Genomic DNA, 24,465 nt, shown 5'->3' with positions numbered 1-24,465 from the left:
AAATGGATTGGCTCGGCGCGATGGAATTCCAACTGCGCGAAAGTCCATCGCGCCGAGTCAATTGGCGCGGCGCGCATATGCAGGCGGCTCGCTTGTGAATGCGGAAAACCAACGGTCCGGTCGGTCTGACCCGTCGTGCCATACGGTTTGCTCGCTCGTGAATGGTGTTACTCGCGAGCCAAACAAGCCATTTTGATTTTAGTTTGCGTTTAGCCGTTGGACGGGAAGCACGTGACGCATTGTTAATATAAATCGTTCGCAAAGAGTTCAAACCGTGAATTTGTTATTCAATTTATTTATAAGTTTAGAAAAAAAAAGTCAACTCCTCCAACTCAAAATGATCAAATGGAACGCTGGCGCGTTCGTGAATGGCATGAATTTGGCACGGAGCGACGTCGAGTATCGAGCCCGTGGCGCGAAAGCCATCACTTTTTTTTACTGGTTTTATCACTTAGCACATTCCTAGAAGGCTCGTAAGCGCGTTGCCGGCCTTAAAAAAAAGTACTTAATACAAAGGTTAAAATAAAAAAACAGAGTACTTCATCAACAAAATTTAATAAAAAGCAAAAGAAGGTCCAATATCATGATATTAAAGCTTTTCTGATCTCCCTTCCTACCGCAGCACCGAGTGGAGGAGGGACGGCGTTACCCACCTGGAAAAACATTGCCAATCTTACTTTTTATTTTTATTAGTTAATACAAAATTCACCATGTTTCTAAAAATATGGTCTCTAGTCTATTCATCTGCTAGAAGCCATCTAGTATTCTATTGTTTATGGAGTGAACATTAATATAATCGGGAATAAATTACTATTATAAATTAAATTTAATTAAATAATAAAGACTTCTGACTGTGATATATAAGTGTAAAATTGAATGTATAAAGAAATTATATGTTAAATACAATTTGGAATTTGGTTATTAATATATTAATACGTATTGACAAGCGAGCAAGGTTGATTATAGAAAGTGACACCATCTATAAATGTTGCCAGTTTAAATTATTATTTCCTAAATTATATATTGCAATCTAAATTTAACAAATACCTGTCGATGTTTGTCCTGTATTGACCCTGCGAAGAGATATGTGTCCGGGAATCCCTGAGACCTAGCACACTCTCTGACCGAGACAACTCTGTTTTGCTCGGGATGTAGGACCCGCCCTTGTTTCCCCATTGGCTCTGGGTCTGTCACTGTCGTACTGAAGTAACCGTCCCATGATATACGACCTGAAATTATTATTTATTAATAGAAAATACATTCTTGGAACACTTTGATAATACTATCAAATAGCGAAGTATCGCGACCACAAGAGGCCTGCGTTCGTACTGTACAATACCTAATATGACAAACATAATCTGTGAGGAAAGAGAACCGTCGCGGGATATGATTTGATTTTGCTGCGGTGCTAATTCGCCGCCTTTGTTGACAACACTGTTGTCATTATAGTTCGACTGTACTTGATACTTAATATGAAAAAAATCTAAATAATATATTTTTTTTAGAAGCAAATAAGAAATCATTCGCATAACTGCTACGCCGGTTCGATCACGAAAGACTAACAATAAAATATGTATGGATTTTTTTATGGACTACAACAAACTCTCAATGCTCGCAAATGCGTTGCCGGTTTTTCAAGAATTGCTACGCTCTTTTCTTGAAGGACCCTAAGTCGAATTGGTTCGGAAATATCTCAGTTGGCAGCTGGTTCCACATAGTGGAGGTGCGCGGCAAGAACTGCCTTAAAAACGCTCAGTTGTGGAACGACGGACGTCGAGGTGATACTGATGGTATTTTGTATTCTGCCTTGATGTCCGATACTAAAACTCAGCTGCAGGTATTAGTCCGAACACTCGCCATGGTAAATGCGGTAGAAGATGCAGAAAATTTAAAATCATGGTCGTAATCAATGCCCCAACACATTTATTGTTAACATAATAGTCTCGTTTCCCAGTATGTTATTGTATCTTGCGCGTTTCAATCTTTAATTAATCATCTGGTAATTATAGGTATACATGTAACCAAGAGCTAAAAAAATTACGGCTAAACTGCTTGTACTTTTCACGATAAGACTCTGCAATCTTGCCAAGTGAAGTGCCGAAAATAAAAAGGTATACCGTAAAGCCCAGCCCAGTTATTGTGCCGATTAGCGGTGTGAGGAAGACACCAAGGTATGAGAGTGCACTCCTGTTTGTCTGCTGCGCTGCAGGTCCCGCCCTTTGCGCACGCGCATACCCCGCGGAGGCCACCGGTCGACGAACGACCGTTCTTGGCGTCTTCGTACCGGTATTGAAGAACCTGATTAAATGAAATAATTATTTACATTGACTCTAATGTTAAAACTATACACAGTGGATATATGATAATATCCACAGACGTTATCAGACTCTAGTCAAATAATTGATTTTTAGAACCATTAAGAGATATTTTTTTCTGAAGATATTATATATGTGGAAGCATTCATTTATTTAAATAATACTTTTCAAGCAAAACGAAAAATTGAAATTTATGATTGATTCATAAACAAACAAATCCTACGTATTTTACGTTTTGATTCCCATAAAAAAACGTCACAAAATCGAGATAAATTAATAGTAAAACAAACACAAAATAACTTTATTTATATAGGTAACCAAGTACACTTATGAACGTCAACCGAAAAAATGTTAAATTCATTCTAAATTTACATTTACTACCAGTTCGCAAGTCCCAAGGATTAGGATCATTTAATTTCAAAACTTATCAGTTAGATAAGTTTAACGAAAAGCTCCAGTAATAAACGTATTTGGAAATAAATAATCAAAATCTATTATTTTAATGCTGTGCTAATGTTTTAATAATGTTTATATAAATTAAATACGATCGGACCTTACGTTGTTGAAATCCAAGTTATAATCCAAGCATTTAATATGATAATATTAAAGCCAATTTGATGGCCTGATTTTCATGCATAACATTTGAGACTACAAAACGACGGGTTGCACTCCGGGAGGGCCGGCAGAAGTGAAAACTTGAATATTAACGTTGTGCATTTTTTATATTTTGGAAAGGTTAGGGAATAATTTTGCACGAATTGCTTTAATTATCAGTATAAAAGTACTATCATTTATGTGGTAGAATACAATATTTATTAATTGCGCTATCGTACACAAACATGACAATTTATATTACATTAAATACGACGCGCCAGCTGTCTACTCTCCATCCGTCTTACGTATTTTCGATCAGGTCACGTGTCCTGACGCGAGTTTAACATTTTTTACCCATTCCAAAAAAAAAGTGTACAACGCCGCTAAAGAAGTTTTCACATCAAAAATAACTCACCTTGCACCTAGTTCCGTCCGACAAAGTGACAGAAATGTTGGGAAGATCCCGCCAGTCCGATCCAGGCGTGTTCGGGATCCGGGATATCCGAGCCTGAATCAAAGGCGCCATGTTCTTGCATATGTGATCTCGTAACCTCGCATTCTCGTCCTTACTTCTCACCAAGCGTTGGAAATAACTCTCAGGCATTGAACCGTAATCTATTTCTATTTTATTTGCTCCGTTGCATATCTGGGGCAGGTCGCTCATGGCGTCCTTTATCGTACAGGTCCGCCTCGGAGCGGAATCGTCCCACTGTATGTTGGACGCGAAACGCTTTCCGTCTATCGTCGTAGTGAGAGTGCAGGCCCGTCTGCTGAACACGTGCGTCGGCTCCGGGTATAAAGGCAACTTACAACCGGGCGCCGCGGCCAGTATTATGAGCCTTCGTCTCGTCTGAGGCACCCCGTAATTCCCAGCCTGGAGCACCCCAAACGTGCACTGATAACCCATATCCAACAACGCTCTGAGGGTCAATTTCAACACCATCCCCTTTTTGAACGCAACGAAGTTCCTGACATTCTCGAGTATGAAGTATTTCGGGCGGTAATAATCGCAATACGAGAGGTAGGACGCGACGAGAGAGTTTTTGAAATTTGAGTACTCTCTGGAGTTGAATCTATTCATGCCCGAGAATCCTTGGCACGGTGGTCCGCCGCACAACAGTTCCACTTCACCCTTCATCGGCAGTCTCAGCCCACGGGAGCTATGCGTGGCGCCCGACATTACGTCTTTGAGCAAGACGTTACAGTCCTCATTAAACACTGTGCAGTCTTTATTGTTGAGGGAGTAGGCGTGCGCGGCCGCTTCGACGTTCTCTATGGCCCAATGGCAGACCGCGACCCCGGAACGGTGGAGCCCCTCCGATAGGCCGCCGCAACCGGCGAACACGTCTAGCGTTCTCAGAGGACGCACCTTCACTTCCTCGGGCTTAACGACGCGCAATTCGGGCTTGCTGGACTTTCCTTTGCCCTTTCCCTTGTCCTTGCCTTTACTGGGCCCGATGAGTCGAGCGTACTGCGGGACGTCTCTGATCTCCCCAGATTTCTTGTCGTACGACATTCTAAAGTAAATCCTGCCGGGGTCCTGTTCCAGCCAGGTGTAAATTGAATCCGTTTGCGGTACGTTGTCTATGTACGATAAAGTACAGGGACCGACGACACAGGAGAAAGGCACTTCTCGTATTTCTTCGCTCCAGTAGACGAGGTTGAGGTCTTCGTGCTGCGGGTACTTGCTGTTTGTGTTTTCGGGCCTATACAGGACGTTGACCTTGACGTAGATGTCTTGCGGAGCGACGAGAGGGCCTTCGCCGGCGGCGGTTACGGCAACGACGTGTCCGATGCAGAACGGTTCGTTCGTGTCGATGTTCGATCCCCGCAAATTATTGTCGCTCTTACGATAGTACTCGGGGTAGATATCTTCGTCTACGGTTTCCAACTTTAATTTTACTTCATCACGTTTGTGATTGAGACCGTTTTTTAGTTTGAATGTGCCCGGCTTCAAGAACACTCCGCATCCCTTTTTGTATTCGTAGTCTTGCCATTTCACGAGAGTCCACTCGGAGCGGTTTTCCTCTTTCACGTTGTCAGATTTTTCCGTTAACTTTCCTGTCACTTTTGGGATGTCCTTCACTTCACGTTTCGTTTTTCTTTCACAGGAAGGGCAGAATCTGTGTTTTCTCAATTCGTTCGGGCATACAGGGTCCGGGGGAATATCTTGGAATCGAGCGGTGAACCTTTCGTAATATTTGCTGTAAAAGTACGTTTTCCCGTCGTCTTCGTGGAAATCTTGTTCGACGTCATTCCCGCCTCTATTGCTCCAATCGTCGGGAATAGAGGTCCGATTCACAATGGCCTTTCTAAGAATTGATGACAAGGGTGCTCCGTGACAACAACGGTTTTCGAGAAAAACTTCTCTTGGATCTGTAAAGACATGAGGAATGCAGTAATTGTGGCATAATAATAAAAACAGAATATGTTTCAACTACTTGAACAGATAAAAGGCTTATAGTTTTATAAGTTAAGAATACAACAAATTACATAAGGCAGCGTTCAATCATTACGTCACGTAATTTTTGGAGATTATTAACCCCTGTCCCCCTGTAACCGTACGTTTTTCTGTACCCAATAGTAAAATTTCGTGACCACCCAGTGACTCTGGTGTAAAGTACTGGAAAGTCGAAAATAATATTAACAATAACGCGTAATTCAATCCCCGCCCCGCATCGTAACGTTACAAAAGGACCCCCCCCCCCAAAATTCGTTACGTAATACTTGAACGCTTCCTAACCTAATAAATAAAAAATACCTCCAACTTCTCCTAAAACAGTATCAGACGCTCGAATAAACACTTCAGCATGGAAGAAACCGACGCTAGGATTGTTTGTGTCCTTCCACATATACACAATTCGCGAGACTAAAGCCGGTACGTTTGCTTGAGTCGTCTCAACCATAACGAATTCTCCTATTGTGAACTCTTCACCGTCAATTTCTACTTTTTCATAGTAAATTTTAGTGGCATCTGTCTTTATGGGTTCTCCAATCCAAGTAATTTTTCGGTAAGCTCCGGTTAGTTTCACCGGTACGGCATCTTCAATCTTGCTTTTTAATTTGTCAGTCACTTGAGGGCCGTCGTCATCCTCATCGGGATCTGAATCGTCTGCTTGTTGAACGGCCATGTTGGGACAGCGACGTCTATAATTTTTATTATTAAACAAACCTCCTTACTCATAAGTCATAACTAAATAAGTCTGATTGTACTCTATTGTCCCTTTCAGTCACATTGTTTTTACGATGTGATGTAGAGGGACAGACGATTCATGCAATTCGACTCATTTTATTCTAATGAATAAGGGTTAGCCTCAAAATTATTTATCTACCAAAGTAAAATTGAAATTGGTTTCCTGATTAATAATAATGACATACTAAATTGTCTAAGTTTACAGCCTATTGCTAATACATATTATTATTATAAGATGCCGCCCGTTGCATCCCTTATAATTTTTATGTATTGTGTTTCTTTTATTGCAACGAAGTGTAAATAAATATTAAAGCATCCAGCTCGAAAAGCCAAGAAGCTCAGTAAGGTTTTATATAGTCTATGTTGAAAAGTTTTAGCAATCAATATACACTATATTTAAATTGTTCGTGTTTTTTAAACGTTATACATGTAACGGACTAAACTATCGTAATATAATTAAGAATATTAAAATAAAATATACCACAAAAACCTTAAAAGCACCTAATATTTTTTTTATTAATTTGAAACAATATTTTTTTTTATAGAACGGCAAACGGGTAGGAAGTTTATCTGATGTTAAGTGATACTGCCGCCCATGGACAATATCAATGTTTCAATGCCAGAGGGCTCACGAGTGCGTTGCCGGTCCTTAAGATAATTTGTATATTTTATTTTTGAAAAAAAATTTGATTTTCGCAAACTATATAAATATTTTTTTTTTGTAAAATTGTGATTTTCGCCAACTCGTAAAATTAATCTGGAAGAATTTTTATAAAGTCAAACTAAAATAGTATAATTCAGGGTTATGTATTAGTTTAACTAGAAACTAGCCTGGTTCTAGTCTAATATGTTGAAAGTCAAAAGCTTTAAACATTGTCTAATTATTATTTAAATCTTTTTCATAATATAATAAAGTTACTATTTAAACAGGTCTGTAATGTATTTGACCAACCATAAAGAACATTATAAATCCATAAATGGAAACAGAATACCATATAAATTTCCCATGATTAAAAATGACTAAATATTTTAATTATTAGGCATCTACCAGTAATTATTTGACTTTATAAATGTAACAAATGAATTTTAATGTTTTCATTTTACCTTATACAGGCTTGCTTTGTCCGCCCATGTCCTCCGAACTTAAGCATGGCTCTGCAATGATTGCACTCCCCGCAGTCTGGAAGTTGACAGGCTTCACAAACGCCACATCTTTTCCGTCTCAATACTAATTCATAATTGGTTTTGTCCAATTGGTTTGAGAAGAAACTCTCAAATGTCTTTTGAACCAACGGTGTAGTAGTAGCTTTAGTCCATGCCTTTTTATCTACCTTCTTGTAATCTATTTTAGCTCGAATTCTCCTTTTTCCAAATTTAATTCCCATTAACTTTACTAACTCCCTCATACAAGGTAATGTAATCAGTGGTTCACTGTCTTCGTCAGTCTCTAAGCTAACCACTTGATCACATACAAATTGTGCATGTTTGTGTAACATTTCTTCCGACATCATTAAATCGTTTAAATCAGGAATTTTGGATTGGCGAACCACAGATAACAAATCCTCATACGCCGGCTGCATGTAATCATTTTCTTCAATATACTCTATTACAACCTTACTCAACCAGATCTTTTCATATAAGTTATTCATTAAAGGCATATATTCATTGCTGGGCCTAAGCAAATTATATTCACCAAATTCAGTTGATAAAGTCACACAGTTTCTACTACCGCCATCAAAACCATGAATAAACCTGAAATTAAATATTATATTGTTTTATAAAATGTCTAGTTTATAACTGATCTTTATATCAATAATAGAGCTGGAGCTATAATTTTAAATTCTGTCACATATGCAAAATGAATTAATCACCAAATCAATCCCCTATGAATAGCAACCTCTCTCCTCTAATTAATCTGACTTAAGGTCTTTAGTATGTTTATGAAAAAGACTGTAAAGAGTCTGTTACAGTATTTTTACTATTCAGAACATTAATTTAATTGACAAACAATTAATGGGGGCTTTTTTGATTTATTATTGTTTAATCACCATTCAATAATAGGTCCAATGTCTTTAACTGGAATGCAATCTTCATCAATATCAGGGCAATCTGAACATATAGACTTTAAGTATCCAGACATATAAATGCGTACATCACTTTCAACAAGACCTCCATCAATCGGCACTAGGTGACCATGTTGATCAAATATTGAAAATCCTGTTATGTTTGTTTGTGGACGTTCCATTATATCTCCTTCTTCACCTGAACAGATAATAAGTTTTAAAACCGTACATGCCTTATACATAATACTGACAAAAACCAAACAGATTATGTTTTTTAAAAAATAGCCAACATTCATAAAAGGCTTTTGCAGAGGCTAATAAATTATCAAAGTTAGAATTGTAATATTTGTAAAGAACTAAAACAAAAGACTTACCACTTAAAATAAACCAAATTAAGCTCTAGAATTTCTGTAATCTCTGAATGAGATACAAGAAATTAAAGCCAGGACCAGTTTATAAACCATCTATAATATTTGTAATATTATGAATTATACTAACCAGAGATAAGGAGTAATTTTTCATTGGTCAGTGCAACAAATTCTTCCACAGCATTTTGTGGGTGTCCTTGATAATAAATTATGTCAGAATTATTAAGGAATTGTCCACAAATATCACATTTTTCCATATCTGGATCTTTTCTCTTTTCATTGTCAGATTTAGGGGTTTCATATTCACTTTCTGTTTTATTAACACTAAAATTTTGGTTTTCATCTGTTCTTTCAACGGTTTCGTGAGTAACACTGACATTTATTAAAGCTTTATTTTTAATTTCATTATCACATATTTCATTTTCATCAGACAACGAATTTGGGCTATCTGGTAAATATGAACTAAAATCTGTTTGTTCGTTCCGTTTTAACTTTTTCTAAAAAACGAAATATCATAGTCATTACTATTATAATAATTACTTAGTGTACACAAGAAAACTTACATGAACCTACTTACATTTTCAGAATCACAGTCAGGAGATCTGGCTCTTTTTTTTACAAACATAGTAGTTATTTTCGGTTGCTGACTAGTCATTGCAATACGTCTTGATCTGCATATGATAAATATAATATAAAGAAGTAATCAACAATGTGTTAGAGAAAGTATACACACTTCTAACACTTTTAAAAATTTAACAAAGTATTATATACTTTAAGCGAAGCTTCGTTAATACTTAAAATGTTAAGGTTTGAATTTAACATAAAGCAATCGACATGTTTACAAAAATATATTTTTTCAATCTCTTTAATAATATAAAGTATTTTAAACAACTTACGTAGCGCACCTTTTAGCAAAAATATATTTTTTGCAAACTCTGCGTCATTTGATAATACAAAATTTACGTTATTAAAATAATAATAATGATTAAAACGCGCGAAACAAGTTACACCTACTAGTATATTATATTAAAGTCTTTGGTTAGAATTAATACTTCAACAGTCAACTTTCAAGAAACGGCAAAAAGTAAAAACATAAAATCACAGACAGAAATTTTTATTTGTATTTTTGACATTTCTGTGTTCAATTAGAAATTCATTGTCTTTGGTTCTACTTTTTTTTTAATGGCTCTGGCACGGTTTGTGCATTAGCCAGCGTCAAGTATAAGATTTTTTATAATTCGTGTTTGCCTTAGAACTTCGACCGTGTTCTCCATGTACGGCTTAGGCACTCGCCCGGTACCGCACAACCCTCCCAAAGGCCGAGAACAAATTTAAATTAAATTAAAACTTGCCCTCGAACCGGGAATCGAACCCGGTACCCCTCACCTAGCTGCAACTTAATAAGACCGCTAGGCTATGAGGCCCCTTTTGGTTCTACTTAATGTTAAACATTTACTCCACAGCATAAGTAGCACCACAGACTATACTGAACGTCCGTGGTTTTGATAGATTTTATTTTAATAGATCCCATAAACGTTTGTCTATACTCATTGAATTGGAAAATCCCCGAATAAAAATGTTCAACTTCTACTTATAAATTTCGTCATTCATAATTCAATATTCATTACTAACAGAAAATTTCTATCAAGCGTTTATTTCAACTTTAATGCGTGTGCAATTGTTGCGTGAACTTTAAATTGGTAATACTAAATAAGTTGTGCTTAAGAAAAGTTTTCAAATTATTTGGAAGGCATAAAAGTGAGTAGCTTTTTTGCATTGTTGCGTAGAGAGTTATAATTAGCTTAGTAGATCAATCAGTCAACAGAGAACTGGCAAGCAGTTAAATCAAATTTCAGCTCTGTATTCTAAGTTGTATTTTATACATTAATTCTAGATTTAATACGAGATTTCAGTTTAGATTGTATTCTAAAAAAAATATATATATTGTTGTTGTTGTAATATAATATACTTGTGGCTAGTGGATGGCGGGTGCCTCTGTCTAATTTACTTGTTAATACCACAACGCTCTCCATCAAGTACTGCTGACTGCTGAAGGGCAATATAAAAACGATAAATTTTGTAGAACCATTTGGGATGAGAAAGACAATTTCAACTGTTTCATTTTTATTTATTTATTCAGAAGATTCACAGCACAATACAGAAATAGATGTATATATATAACATTATGGGCCAATTAAAAATCTTTACATATAGTTTTTTTTTTTTTTTACAACAAGAAGGTAAACATGCCAAATATTTTTTAGTTTGTAATACAACAAAAAAGAAAAAAAAACAGAATCTAAATCTCAATGCATTTCATTCATCCTGGTTGAAGTAATTTTGTGTTAAAGCTTTCCTTGCTGTCACCACTCATGATAATTTCATCGATAAGCTTTCATTATTGTTGCATGCATGTGCTAATTTGCACATTATTTCATTATTAATTTTTACCTATAACAGAGGAAGACAGTCTTCATATTAAAGAAATGCTATTCAGGGTGCCATAATAAGCACATATGATTTCACCAATAACTCTATTAAATTTTTATTGCGCTTAAAGTTATATATTATACACTAGCATGCATCCATATTCAAAAAAACTTAATTAGTCTAATTGCACTATATATGTAACTCTATGTCTAATTGTGTTTACATAGTGATCCTTAATCAATTAAAACAATAAAACTGTTATATTACTAATGTATCCATATACTTTTAAAGCCTCAAAATTCTTTTAGGGATTTTCTTATGTTGTTCAGGTTTAACAATGTTATTAAATCAATTATTATAGAAATAACTAATCTTACAAATACTTTAATCATCTTAGATTGCCTGCCTATAGCATTGTAACAAATATAAATAATTTGTTCAGTTTCTACTTCCTACTTAATTTGCTACTTTCTCAAATATCTACTAATTAACTAAAATTCACTACAATGAATGCTTGGTTAAATAAGAACATTTTTTTTTCAAATCAACAACAACAACATTCTACATGACAATTTAAAATACACACTAAAACATACATTTTAAAAACAAAACCGGACTGCATGCAAAATTTTATCAATATTTTTTTAGAAAAATAAATAAATTTATTTAAATATATAAATATGTAATTTAAAAATATATATAATAATGTTGTATAGAAACTAGCACTAAAGTACAGTTATATGCTAGTAAATAATCTTAGCATAAGCAAGTACAAGTGATTGCAGACTGACAATGGACATTCATTTCTTAGTCATAAGTTTTCCAACCAAAATACCTGGTTGGGCTTAAAACTTTACGACAACGTAATACAAGAGTTTATTAAAACTTATAAAATGTTTCGAAATTCATAAATAAATGTGTTTTTAATGGAAAAGTAATTATTTATCTCATTATTACACAGCGTGTAATGAAGTCGAAGCTTTTGTTTGTATTAAAAACGCACTGAAATGCTAAATAGAACCACAGACTAAAGCAAAATCTTATTGATAATTTATTAAATCTCACTTAAAACTAGTTTCAACGGATGATGCCTAAAATACATTATGGACTAAAGTAGCTATCTTATTTTAAATGTAGTCCAGGTGATCTTTAATCTCATTGACGTCTTTGAATACATGCATCAATTTATTTTGATTAATTCCTTCAGTACGGGTTTTTGCACATTAATTTTGAGTCCCATCTGAGATACGTCGTTCAATTTGGCTTGCATATTTACGTGTCTATTTACAAATTACATATTACAACAAAAACGTCCCCGAAACGATTAATCGCAATTGTCCATACGTAAAAGATAGAGAGGAAGAGATAAAATGATAGAATTTTTTTAATTAGCATACCGGACTATTAATCAAAAAGGACATTTGTTTATTAATCGGCCGGTGTTATTCATTTGGTTATCTTGTATCATAAGTTATATATTATTATTAGTAGTCTTAGTGGCGCTGCTGTTGGTATTTCATTGTTGTCTAATTAGACAGGCTAACTTGCTAACTCTTATTACATTATGCTAAATCTTAGTAAGACTGTCTGAATATCGCGTAGTGTAATAAGCGCTTTACTATAGAGGCAGACCTCATACATTGCATTATGCGTATCAACTATCAAATATAACCGGACGTCTAATATAAACACCTACATTAAGATAACAAACATCAATTGTATATTGTAACTATTCCAGTAACTCATTATTGTTTAAATGAATTCTCTGAACGAAATTAAAACCAAACAGTGGCAAAGATTGAATATATCAAGGTTTGTTAAAAAAATGGAAATTTCAATTATCGTGTGCCAATTTAATCTTGTCGTTAGAGCGCAGTTGCATTTTTACTATTTTTTTACCCGACAATTAATTTGGCCAGTGCATACCTATAAAGTAGTTTTTGGCAACTATATGCACGAGGCAAAGCCTGGCCATGCTAAATCTGAACATGTTTTCAGGCATGACCGCGCGTTCCCTTGTATGATATTATCCAATTTTGATAATTTTTTAACCAATTAAAAGTTACAATTTGTCTCAGTGGTATTATTTATTTGTTTGACTGATTAATATTGAATATTTATCACTTCACTTCACTTTATTTTTAATGGCGACTTCTGGGTTGTGATTCCGCCAATGTCGTTTCTGAATATTTATCGTTAAAATATAAATTTTTTGTTTCCACGTTGTCAAGTGCTATAAATTGTCAGTTGGATAACTAAAAAAAGCTGTACATTTGATAAGATTAAAATATAGAATTGTTTTTTCAGGCATCGAAAATGGATAGCGGTCAAGGACCGGGTATGTGTCCCCTTTATTTGGTTTTTGTTCAGTATTTTAATTGTATCGAGTTACAATTTCATATAATATTTTATGAAATCAGCTATTAATGTTTTCATTGCGTATGACGTACATAATATATTACTTAAAATGTTTCTATTTTCCTTATTTACATCTCATTCTTAATTATTTATGTTGAGGCACACGCATCTAAACTTTTTATTTATAAAATTAATATTTATTTGCAGGCCCGTCGCAAAATAACCACAGTCGAGGTCGTAATTCGAAATATAGACCAAGTATGTAACTAAATCTATTATATAATATATAGCCTATCTAATAAATTTAACCAAACATCTTTGTTGAAAAGATAATTGGAATACAAAAAGGTATAATAAATAAAATGAAACATTGCTGAACGTAAAGTAATTTTATTTTTAAAATTGAGCATAAAGTTAAGTAACTCTCTTTGCTACTAAAAGAATATTGGACAGGTATAAGACAGATTATTCAAAGGCATCGTCAAATTTTCAACAATATGTCATATGGGTGTCCATGCAGGACCACATTTTCATATGAGGGCCTTTTGGGTAAAGGCCTCCTCCTAAACTTACTAACGGTGTCAGCCCGTTGGTTTTGTGGTATTCCCACATTTTTCATTTCTTGAGGTCCCTTTTACCGGGTGACTTCGGCCAGATAACACCAATACATTACTTTAATATTTTTATTAAAATTTCAGAACCTCGCAATCCAAAACATCAAAAACCTACAAATCAAAACAGCGATACACGTCAACCACCAGCTGGCCAGCGGCGGTGTGAGTTTTTTTGAATACGTTACATTTCTGCCATTTTTTATTAGTATTAGAAACAATACTGTATACAGACAAAACATGTTGGATACAGAAAATAATTTTGTGGATAAATATGTTCAGCCACAACCGGAAATCCTATTTAGCGGGACTCCGTCGTTACCCCTCTGCAGTAAATGCATATTATATTATTCAAGATGTTTTGCCAGTGCTTTGTGCTGCAATTTGATTTGATGATTGTTTTTTTTTTATTGAACAGGGGGCAAACGGGCAGGAGGTTCATCTGATGTTAAGTGATACCGCCGCCCATGGACACTCTCAATGCCAGAGGGCTCGCGAGTGCGTTGCCGGCCTTTTAATAATTTGTACGCTCTTTTCTTGAAGGACCCTAAGTCGAATTGGTTCGGAAATACTTCTGTGGGCAGCTGGTTCCACAAAGTGAACCAAAAATACATATTCCTTCGAGAGTGATACGGACTATTTTGACGGTTTTTTTCAATATACAGAAGCTTGCTCTAGTCTAGAGTGACTTGAGACTTCAAAAGAGTGGTGCAAAATAATATGTTTTGTTACCTTATTGGATTGAGTCGTTTCTTAGCTCGTCGGAAATGTTCCTCAATAATGGGGTGCATTCCTTCGAATAATGGAAAATTGTATTTAGCTAGTTTTATTGTTGTACATGATGTTTAAAGCGAAAATTACGGCTTTACCAATGGTAATCTTGAAAACCCTTTTATAAGTAAATATTTTTTTAGATAATGTGGCTCGTACTAAGGTTGATCACCAACCAGGCGAAAATAAAAACAGAAGGCGGCCTACATTCATTGGATATCAATTTCTTTATAAAGTCTCTCAGTGTGACAGCAAAGATATTATAACGGAATTTAATAAACATAAAATTGCCATCACGGATATTCTGCAGAATCCAATTGAAAAATTAGATTTTTTTCCCATAATTTTGGAAATAGCTAATAAAGTTTCCGACAGTAACTTTCCTCAATTGAAATTAGAATTTATACTCAATATTTGCAATTCGAACTTTATCAAGTTGCATCTTGTGTTATATTTAGCAAATTTGCCTTTTTGTGCGACGAAGAGAGATAATATGATGTATTGGAATGACCAAGTTAAATTTTGGAATAATTTAATTGTTTTACTTGAAACAATTACTGCTATATCTCCGTCTACCGCGATGAACAGATGCAGGGCTCTTATAGAAAGTTCTTCAAAAGCTTGCATTGACTTACTTAAAGAAAGACACGACTTTGTATTACCTGAAGAGTATACATTGAGACTACAGAAAGTGAGAGATATGATCACGGAGCATGAGAAAGTTAAAGAAACAGAGGTAAGGACACTGCTTGCTTATGTAAAAAATACTTGTAAAACCCACTTTTGGCAATTGGTGATTGATTCATCGGCGGATTGCGATAATGTGGGGAATTTGTCAGTCCATTAATGAACTAATATTCACTGTAATTGATTATTTCCCGTTTGTAAATAATCGGTATTTCTAGGTATTAGAAAATACCTACAGGATACCTATCTGCGTAGGAGAACCACCGACATCATTTAGACAACTCTCTTTGTTACCAACTGAAGAAGATTTATTAGAAACACAGCCATTTCTACGTCCTAACATAGTAAAGGGAGCCTATAGTGATGTAGATCACTATTTAGACGTACAGTTTCGATTGCTAAGAGAAGATTGCTTTGGGCCAATACGAGAAGGCATACGTAAGTACCAAAATATTTTAGAGAATGTTACGACAGTCGAAGAAGAACTCCTGTAGTTAGGGAGCGTTCAAGTATTACGTAACGCGTTTTTTTCCTTTTGTAAAACGTTACGATGCGGGACGGGGATTCAATTACGCTTTATTGTTAATCTTATTTACGACTTACACCACATAATAGTAACTAAAGAGGCACAAGGTGGTCACGAAACGTTTTACTATACTTGAGTACTTGGGTACTGAAAAATTGTAGGGGGGGTCAATAATCTTCAAAAATTGCGTTACGTAATACTTGAACACTCCCTTATCGTTTAAATATTTTTAAATTAAATATAGCTTTTTTAAATTCATTAAATTAATAGTATAGTATTTGAATTAGTAGTAGTATTCGTTAGTAATATATTCATATTGGTAGTACAGATTTCTTCTGTAGTCATGTCAATGAGCTTTTAATATTGTATTCTATGCGACTATAGAGGTAATTAAATAAAGAGTAACTGTGTCTGGGTACACAGTCGTTCGTCCATTATTACATCAAGTAAATACAGATTTGGATAATTGTATGTGAGTACAGGTTGTAATCGCTTAATCCTATTTACATATACGTTTTTCTTTAAGGTTATTTATATAGTATTTATTTATATATAGAATTATAATTTTTTGTTAACTTGCGATTTTCACATTTTCAGAGCAATTTCGAAAAGATCCCAACAGGAGGCACTACGACAATATAAGGTAAAAAAAAATCTTAAAAACATAGGATTTGGTTTACTTTGGTCTTTTGCAAAAAATAAAAAGGCTTTTTATTTATTATATATTAGTTATAAGTGTTTTCTATACACAAAAACATAAATTATTTGAGCGGTATTAATTGCGCATACCTGAGCCTAAAACTACAAACTTTTTAGCATGAAGAAATGCTATCACGCAATCCTTCCATCACGCGAATTCCAATTTTCCAAGATTGGAAAAATGTTTCTCGGATTCTGGAGCAGTCTTTGCCTCCTCGTTCGTTTTCATAACTACATCATAGAAGACAGCTATCGACTTATATGTCGTTATTCGTTATTAGCCTCAAATACGCGTTTCCTTTTTGGAGGGCGAGTTCTTCTCCGTAACATTAATCTTACTATTTTATTGCAGGTTATTTCGAAACGTGCATTTTGCTGAACCTTACGTGTCTACGGTTAATTTTGGCAACATTATTGAGGTTGACAGACACACAAAAAGGAGCTTTATGAATATTAAATGGGAATACAATAAACGATTCCTGTACGGTGCGTTGATACTCCTAAGCAAAGATAATTGCAAGAGCTTTATCGTAGGTACCATAGCAGACCGTGAGCCAAAATATCTTTCAAAAGGAAAAGTGAGTACATGTATTTATAAATATAATTTGTTAACATATACACGTACATTTCTTATTCTGTATTTAACTACAATACTTAACTTTTTTAACATGTGCTGAGGATGATGTAATTTGTTTCTGACTTTCTGAACTACTTCTGTCACTTCACATGTCATGTACACAAGTGTACATTAAGTGACTTACATGAATAAATGACGCAATGTAATGAAAATATCTGTCACCGTTTTAGTAATAATATTAGCAACAATCTTATCATCAAAACTAAGCCCATGGCCTGGCTTTATTCTAGAAAAACACAAAAAAGTTATAAAAACAATCCGTCATAATGAAAAGTGCTCATTTAAAGGTGGGAACTGACCAACGTTCGAGGTGTAATGTAACATGTAATGTAATGTTAAGGTGGGAACTGACCAATGTTACGAAGTGTAATGTAACATGTAATGTAATGTTGTACAGCGAGCATTCGTGCAGTCAGTACGTCGTGTTACGTTGTTTTTCCCCGTAACACGACGTACTGACTGCACGGAATACTCGCTGTGTAACATTACATTACATGTTACATTACACCTCGTAACGTTGGTCAGTTCCCACCTTTACACAGCGAGCATTCGTGCAGTCAGTACGTCGTGTTACGGGGAAACCAGCGAGCAACGAGCCGCTCGTTGCTCGCTTTGAGTGCTCCACCCGGCTGTCGGTTTTTTGGCGAATCCTTTGACTGTTACAATGATTATGATTTTCTATAAATTGTGTCTTTTTTAAGTACTTTTAGTCCAATTAAATTCAACAGTTCTTCAAAATCGAGACATGCGTACAAAGTTTTTATATTGTCCAGTAATCATTTGGTTTTTAATATTGCAATCAATAACAAACCACCTCATACGCCTGTGTTTTTAAATAAGTTTTATGTCCAGTAACATTTTTTCTTCTTCTTAATTTGGATGAAACAATAATTAAATAGAATGAAAGATATCAACATTATCACTATCACATCTCGTGAACACTGGCGGCGAAAGTGGAGCACATAGTTTTGACGAGCCGATTTTAGAACACAGCGTAACATGATCGATGCGTAACACGCTCGATGCGAATGCTACATTACACCTCGTAACTTTGGTCAGTTCCCACCTTAAGTCTAGTTAACTTCTTACGCTTGAACTAGTCATTTCTAAAGGTGGGAACTGACCAACGTTACGAGGTGTAATGTAACATGTAATGTAATGTTACACAGCGAGTATTCCGTGCAGTCAGTACGTCGTGTTACGGGGAAAAACAACGTAACACGACGTACTGACTGCACGAATGCTCGCTGTACAACATTACATTACATGTTACATTACACTTCGTAACATTGGTCAGTTCCCACCTTAACCATCTACCCATTTTAAAAACTACCCAATGCCGCTGTGGTAAAAATAAAATAGATATTTCTGACAAACTGTTTTACTAGTACCTCCCACATCTTGAATATGTTAAAAGCCTATTTATTAAGGTTTAAATCACGCCTTAATGATAGCTGGTTTACAACCTAATTTATTTCGTCACCATTGCAGTCTTCACCTTTTGTGCTGTGTAATTCACAAACAATACAGTTTTAAATATTCAGTTAGGGGTCGTTCAAGTATTACTTAAGCACTATAGTGGGGAGGGGAAGGGGGGGTTCTTTGATTTTCTTATTTGGTGATTACGTCGACAGTAATTATTTACTTTTTTTTAAACATTTTGAGAGTTTTGCTTACTTTTCCTGACAATTGGGGTAAATTGCAGTAAATCTGCTGACGTAATACTTGAACGGCCCCTTAGTAGAGGTATTTCCGAAACAGCGTACCATACCATTCCCTGAATGGTCGGCTACACACCCGCTAGACCTCGGCGTTGCAGGTGACCATGGGCGGCGGTTATTACTTTAAATAAAGTCTCGTTTCGTTTGTCTCCTATCCCATAAACAAAAGCATAATATTAACCCGAACATTTATCGATAACAAATTAATTTCAGATTCCAGTTAGTTTAATAACCGAGAGAAAGAGCCTTGATATTAATAAAGATGAACAATATATAATGATTGAAAGTGATGTTTACTTTGAGCCCTATTATCACGTACTAAAAGTTTTGCAAGATCAATCATTTCCTCAACACTTGACGATGAAGAAATACATTGTGGATGTTGAGGTACGGCTTTTCTTTATTGTGGCAGTCATCCGACGTCGTTATAGAAGTGGACACAGCACTATCGGATTATTTTGGTTCATGAAAGGCCGAACGTTATAATGTATTATATTTTAAGCTCGAGTAAAGTTGGCGTATGGTTTTTTTTATTTATTATTACTTCAAAATTAGGACAAACACATGATATAAATTGACATACATACAAAAATATTAAAAGCGGTGCCGTCCCTATAACATGTGGACATCACCAGCGAAATGAAGTAGATACAATAAACAGTGTTAATACAAAGAACCAACTATAAAATGAATTAAACTTTTTGAACCAAGAAATGAAATTATCGGTACTGTGTCCTAATTCTACTCTTAGCTGAGACCAGAGAACCATGAAATATGTCAAAATTCTGTTGTAGGGATGTTCAAATATATGTTAAATGAAACTTTGAAGCTGGGTGTTGACTCGCTTTAATCGTTTAAAACATGAGCTTTTAACTAACATTACATTAGGGGTTGCGACGCTGGTTTAACAAAAACTTACTTGAATTATTGAAAGGTTCTTAAATCTAAGTGACACTTATGTTACATATAAAGAATATAAGTGTAGTCGACCTATTGGATAATATCGGAAACGAGAATGTTTTATTACTCTCTATTTAAAGGGCTCATGTTGGCTTCAAGTGTGATAATAGCTAACATTCGGTTTGCGCTCCTAATTATTGACTAATATATATATATATTAGTAGTAACTAGTAGGCCGGTCTGCTAGTATATATATGTATATATATATACTACCGGCCAAGCGTTGCTGTGGCCAAGGTTTTAGTTATATTACAATAGTAGTAACCTATTCAAGGGAAACGGTAGGAGGACACCAGTCATGGGGACCACGATGCTTTTTTGGTGGTAATGCCATTAAATTGTAGCTTGTTTGAAACGTTGGTACTTTCAACACAGCGCCATCTGTTAGAATTGTGACTATCAAATAAAAAACAAATATTTTGCAATAAAATAATATTGCGGGTATAAATTGAGATGTAAGCTATCTTATCTTTTAAGTTAGATCAAACTGCACACGGTGTGCAAATTTGACTGAAATCGGTTCGGTAGTTTAGTGAGTCCATAGCGGACAAACAACGTGACACGTAATTTATATATATTAAGTAATTATTAAGTAAGTATTATATGTAACTTGACTAATGTTAGAATACTTAAACTCGTTAACATTATTTTACTCATAGGAGTTCCGTCCTCGTCGTCCTTGTTGTTTAATTCAGTTGGTTATTGGTTGGTTGGTTGGTTGGTTATTGTATTGATGATTTGCCATCAGGTACCAAGATCTAACAGGGCGAAAACGTAAATGTTCCCTGTGTATAAGAGTTGTTAGCGTACATTTCATACTGTGCTTCATCACTTACAAAAGACATAATATTTTTTGTTTCAGGCATCGACAAAGCCTCCGCAATTCTTTGAGAATAAAAACATTGGTAACATTTTACCAACTGCTGAAGAAACCGGCCTAAATGACAGTCAATATGAAGCGTTTAAATTGGCGCTAACTCACGAATTTGCTGTAATACAAGGTCCACCAGGCACGGGAAAAACTTACATGGGAGTAAAAGTAGCAGAGTACTTGTTGCAAAATATAAAGCATAGGGGCTGTCTTTTACTCATAGTATGCTACACAAATCACGCCCTTGATCAATTTTTAGAAGCGATTTTAAATATAACGACTTCTTTAGTGCGAATTGGTGGGCAGTCGCGTTTAGAGATAATGAAGCCATACAATCTTAATAACGTTCGAAGCCAAAATAAATACTCAGACTATAATTCACTCTATTATGAAAAAAAGGATAAATTAAAAGAAGCAATTCTTCACTTAAAACAGTTGCAAAATAATATTATATCATTGGATAGCGGTATTACCAATATTCATACTTTGAGTTTGGTTCAAGAGAGCAAAGTTGTATGTGGCTACATCCGCGAGAGGTACTCGCAAGATACGGTTACAACCTTCTGTCTAGTTGATTGGTTATTTGAAAATATAAAAATTGATTACAATATGCCAAGACCTGATATTCAATTCTTGCAAAATGAATTAAATGCCTTCTGTTCTAATACGGAAAATGATCACCGAACCATACACGATAATGATTTCGATGAATTCGCTATAGAGGATGCGTGTGTCAGCAACATTTGTGTGTTTTCCCTAAAAGATGAATACGAACGTGTCATTAAATTGATAACTAGTAACGGCGATTACCGTATAATATGTCAAGTGTTGACATTGATAGAAGTATTTAAAGTAAGTTGTCCGTAATAACAATAATAATGCAGTGTAAGCTCTTTATAACGTCATTCCATATAATGTAAAAAGGATATAATTTGGTTGGTTTAACACAGAACCTATACATTAATACACTCTTTATAACAGCCAGTCTATTACGAAGAAATATTTTCATATTTAGAGTGTAATTGTTTTTAATAATCAGATTACGAAACTGATTGAAGTGCCGAAATTTCTAAAATTAGGCACCTGAGGTCATAAACAGCCGTCTCGCCTTTGTTATTGTTGATTGCATTAACACGTGTGCCATTATCCTTAGATTACATTTCCTGTAGGAAATTTTGGTCTCGTGTTGGTTAAATTTGGTGTTGTTTCTCTATAACGAAAACTCTCTATACCAAACTAAGAAAAATGCTCGGTCCCTTGAAATTCGTTATAAAGAATTTAGACTGAGTATATGTATATTATAATAATAATTTTCTTATTGCCGCTGTAGTTTTTCTTGATAAACTTACTATTTATTAAAAACTACTTATAATGTGGATTGTATTCAGATCTTAGATTTAATATTTCTACGTATTAACAATAGTGATCAATATTTTTAGGAAATGAAGTCTCGTTGGGAACAAGATGAAGATGCGGATAGTAAGGTGGCTTGCGGTAATCCATCAAAAATGCCAATTTATAATCGTTGGAAATTATATTTTCAATGGGTTGCCGATTTAAAAATTAAATTACTAGAAAATGTTTCGACTTTGCAGGTAAATCAATCTTTGCAAAAATGCCAGCTCCCTGCATGAATTGCTTCACAACTCATTTTGTATCACTTGCACTGCACGTAAATCTCTCCCTATTACTTTGCGTTTTTATTATTAATAAAAAAATTATCTTGAATGTCAACTTTTTGTTCTTAATGGTAGGGGAGCCCGCGATGCTAAATGGGGATTTACTCGAGCGTCGTAGAGACCTATTGTGATGCAAAGCTTAGATAAAAAGAAGAAAAAAATGTTATATGATAAATTCCTTTTCATCGGTGGGGGAAGCGGCTATAGATAGTTAAATATGTAAAAAAAAACTGTTGCATGGACATCCTCGAGCGCGTCAGATATTGATAGCATCTATGCCCTACGTATTTTTAATAATGTACGTATGTTAATCTGATCGTTTGCATGATGCGGGTGGTTATATATAAGGGTTGAAAATGAAAAAAAAAAAAATATCGAGCGCGTCAGATTTTCTAAGGGAGTGTTAAGTGCACCAAAAAAAAGCTCTCATTCAGTAATCTGACGATTTCGATGGGACGCAAACCCACGGCCATTTTCATAATATGCAAAAAAAAATCGCAATTTTGAAATACTCAAGCGCGTCAGATTAAGATATATGTGGTTCATCTTTATGTTCTAAACGTACTGTCTCATAATCTGACGATTATCTAGAGGGATTCGCCTGATCTTCCTGGGCGCTTAAAATTGATATTTTGAGCTCGCTGAGTTCAAAGAAATAACATGTCTATGCATTTGAGCTCTCCCAGCCCGAAAGTGTGATAGAATTTTCATAGAACACTATTTTTGGAATTTTCAAGACGCAATAACTTTTGAATGGATCAAGCAATTTTCACGCGGTTGGCGGCATTCGACGCAGTTTTATCATCATCATAAGTAATTTTGCAATTTTAATTGATAGAACCACAAATTTCAGAGTAATCCCGAAAAAACACTTTTTCGGGTTTCTTTCGTTCCCGATATCTCTCGAACTAATCAACCGCTTTTGACGAGCTTGGTGGCGATCGACGTGGTTTTTCAAGCTCAAAGGCGGATTAGTTTTTGAAGTTGATCAATAAAGAAACCACTTTCAAAAAAAAAAAAATCTTATTTTTTTAAGATTTTTCAAAATTTCTCAAAATCTATCGGTCCGAATCGGTTCAAATTCACCGGAAATGTAATTTTGAGGGAAATATTTAGAACGCCGTTTAGTAGATTCCGATCGGTTAAAGGAAATGTAGGCATCACGCAGCTGCACGCATTTAACTTTATCGACGATTTTTTGTTATTTCGGCTTGCGGAAATCGTCAGATTATATATTTTTCATTATTCTTGAATTATTTCCTTCAAAATAAAAAAAAATTACCTACGCTCGAGAATGTCGAGATGACGGTTTTTTTTTACAACTTTGTTGCCCTCCCCTTTTTTTCCGTCACTCTCAAATTGTCAGTTTAGTGGAATATACACTTTTTAGGATGTAATTAACTCACCCTACCTTAATCTGACGCGCTCGGGAATTTCTGATGGTCAATTTTTTTTTACTAATCTGATCCTGTCTCCTTCACGGGCGGCCTTATATATGGGCCTCATATTTTGTGGAGGTACTTAACCGGGTACAAGGTATCCCCCTATATATTAATCTGCCGCGCTTTAGTAAATCCCGAAATCCCCTCTTGGGCTCCCCTACCATAAGCAATATTGGGCTTGTCAAATTATTGTATTGGACTTATTCAAATACTCGTAGATCCCTAAAACCACCTAGCATTTGGTGTAATCTTGCACTTAAATTGGTATAAATAGTGAGATATAAGCAAAACTCATTGATATAATATGTTGTTTAACCTCGAGTTTTGTTTCGTTGCAATACAACTAATACACTGTGATACTGTAATACAATTCTTAGATAAATTACATAGAATATATAATACGAGTAGTATTTGTAGTGTTAAAACTTAAAATATCACATTATTAGACCTTAAGTTTTATGGTATAACATATTAAGAGATCATTATAAATATAACAAAAAAACAATAAGTAACCTTAAAATATAATAACTAAAATACATT

General features: G+C 35.0%; 2 protein-coding genes across 5 annotated transcripts in view; one reads left to right on the top strand and one right to left on the bottom strand.

Annotated features, from left to right (window-relative positions):
• Window positions 1–536: 536 nt before the first annotated feature.
• On the bottom strand, window positions 537–9,598 carry LOC125053624 (DNA (cytosine-5)-methyltransferase PliMCI-like). 3 transcript variants are annotated; one of them, XM_047655067.1, is made up of 11 exons: window positions 9,430–9,598; window positions 9,111–9,204; window positions 8,664–9,030; window positions 8,151–8,364; window positions 7,207–7,854; window positions 5,671–6,056; window positions 4,775–5,285; window positions 3,325–4,624; window positions 2,118–2,298; window positions 1,048–1,229; window positions 537–653 (listed from the first exon to the last, which is right to left on the bottom strand). In XM_047655067.1, exons 2-11 carry the CDS (start codon window positions 9,186–9,188, stop codon window positions 582–584), a joined length of 3,939 nt encoding a protein of 1,312 aa, XP_047511023.1. In that variant the 5' UTR covers window positions 9,189–9,204; window positions 9,430–9,598; the 3' UTR covers window positions 537–581. The 3 variants fall into 3 exon arrangements, with proteins under 3 accessions (XP_047511023.1, XP_047511021.1, XP_047511022.1); XM_047655065.1 differs by having other exon boundaries at window positions 3,325–5,285; XM_047655066.1 differs by having other exon boundaries at window positions 3,325–5,285; window positions 9,439–9,598.
• A 540-nt stretch (window positions 9,599–10,138) lies between these two features.
• Window positions 10,139–24,465, top strand: part of LOC125053621 (NFX1-type zinc finger-containing protein 1-like) — a 30,108-nt gene continuing 15,781 nt past the window's right edge. The window contains exons 1-11 of one of the 2 annotated variants that reach the window (XM_047655062.1): window positions 10,139–10,291; window positions 13,271–13,301; window positions 13,529–13,579; window positions 14,020–14,097; window positions 14,847–15,439; window positions 15,609–15,828; window positions 16,514–16,559; window positions 16,968–17,193; window positions 19,187–19,360; window positions 20,796–21,656; window positions 22,244–22,399. In XM_047655062.1, coding sequence (XP_047511018.1) covers window positions 13,280–13,301; window positions 13,529–13,579; window positions 14,020–14,097; window positions 14,847–15,439; window positions 15,609–15,828; window positions 16,514–16,559; window positions 16,968–17,193; window positions 19,187–19,360; window positions 20,796–21,656; window positions 22,244–22,399 — 2,427 coding nt within the window. In that variant the 5' untranslated portion in view covers window positions 10,139–10,291; window positions 13,271–13,279. The remainder of the gene's footprint in view (window positions 10,292–13,270; window positions 13,302–13,528; window positions 13,580–14,019; window positions 14,098–14,846; window positions 15,440–15,608; window positions 15,829–16,513; window positions 16,560–16,967; window positions 17,194–19,186; window positions 19,361–20,795; window positions 21,657–22,243; window positions 22,400–24,465) is intronic. The other variant, XM_047655063.1, reaches the window with a different exon arrangement.

This window comes from Pieris napi, chromosome 11 (assembly GCF_905475465.1).
Source record: "Pieris napi chromosome 11, ilPieNapi1.2, whole genome shotgun sequence".
NCBI classification, from domain to species: domain Eukaryota; kingdom Metazoa; phylum Arthropoda; class Insecta; order Lepidoptera; family Pieridae; genus Pieris; species Pieris napi.
The sequence above is the reverse complement of the archived record's forward strand: the minus strand, read 5'-3'. Positions and strand labels throughout refer to the sequence as shown.

Bases quoted from the DNA above. Each gene is read 5' to 3' on its own strand.
- LOC125053624 (XM_047655065.1), bottom strand. From the start codon at position 9,188: ATGACTAGTCAGCAACCGAAAATAACTACTATGTTTGTAAAAAAAAGA. The intron at 2,299-3,324 runs GTGAGTTATTTT...TCATTTAATCAG, and splicing joins CGGACGGAACTAGGTGCAAG to GTTCTTCAATACCGGTACGA. The intron at 1,230-2,117 runs GTATACCTTTTT...TAATAATTTCAG, and splicing joins TAACTGGGCTGGGCTTTACG to GTCGTATATCATGGGACGGT.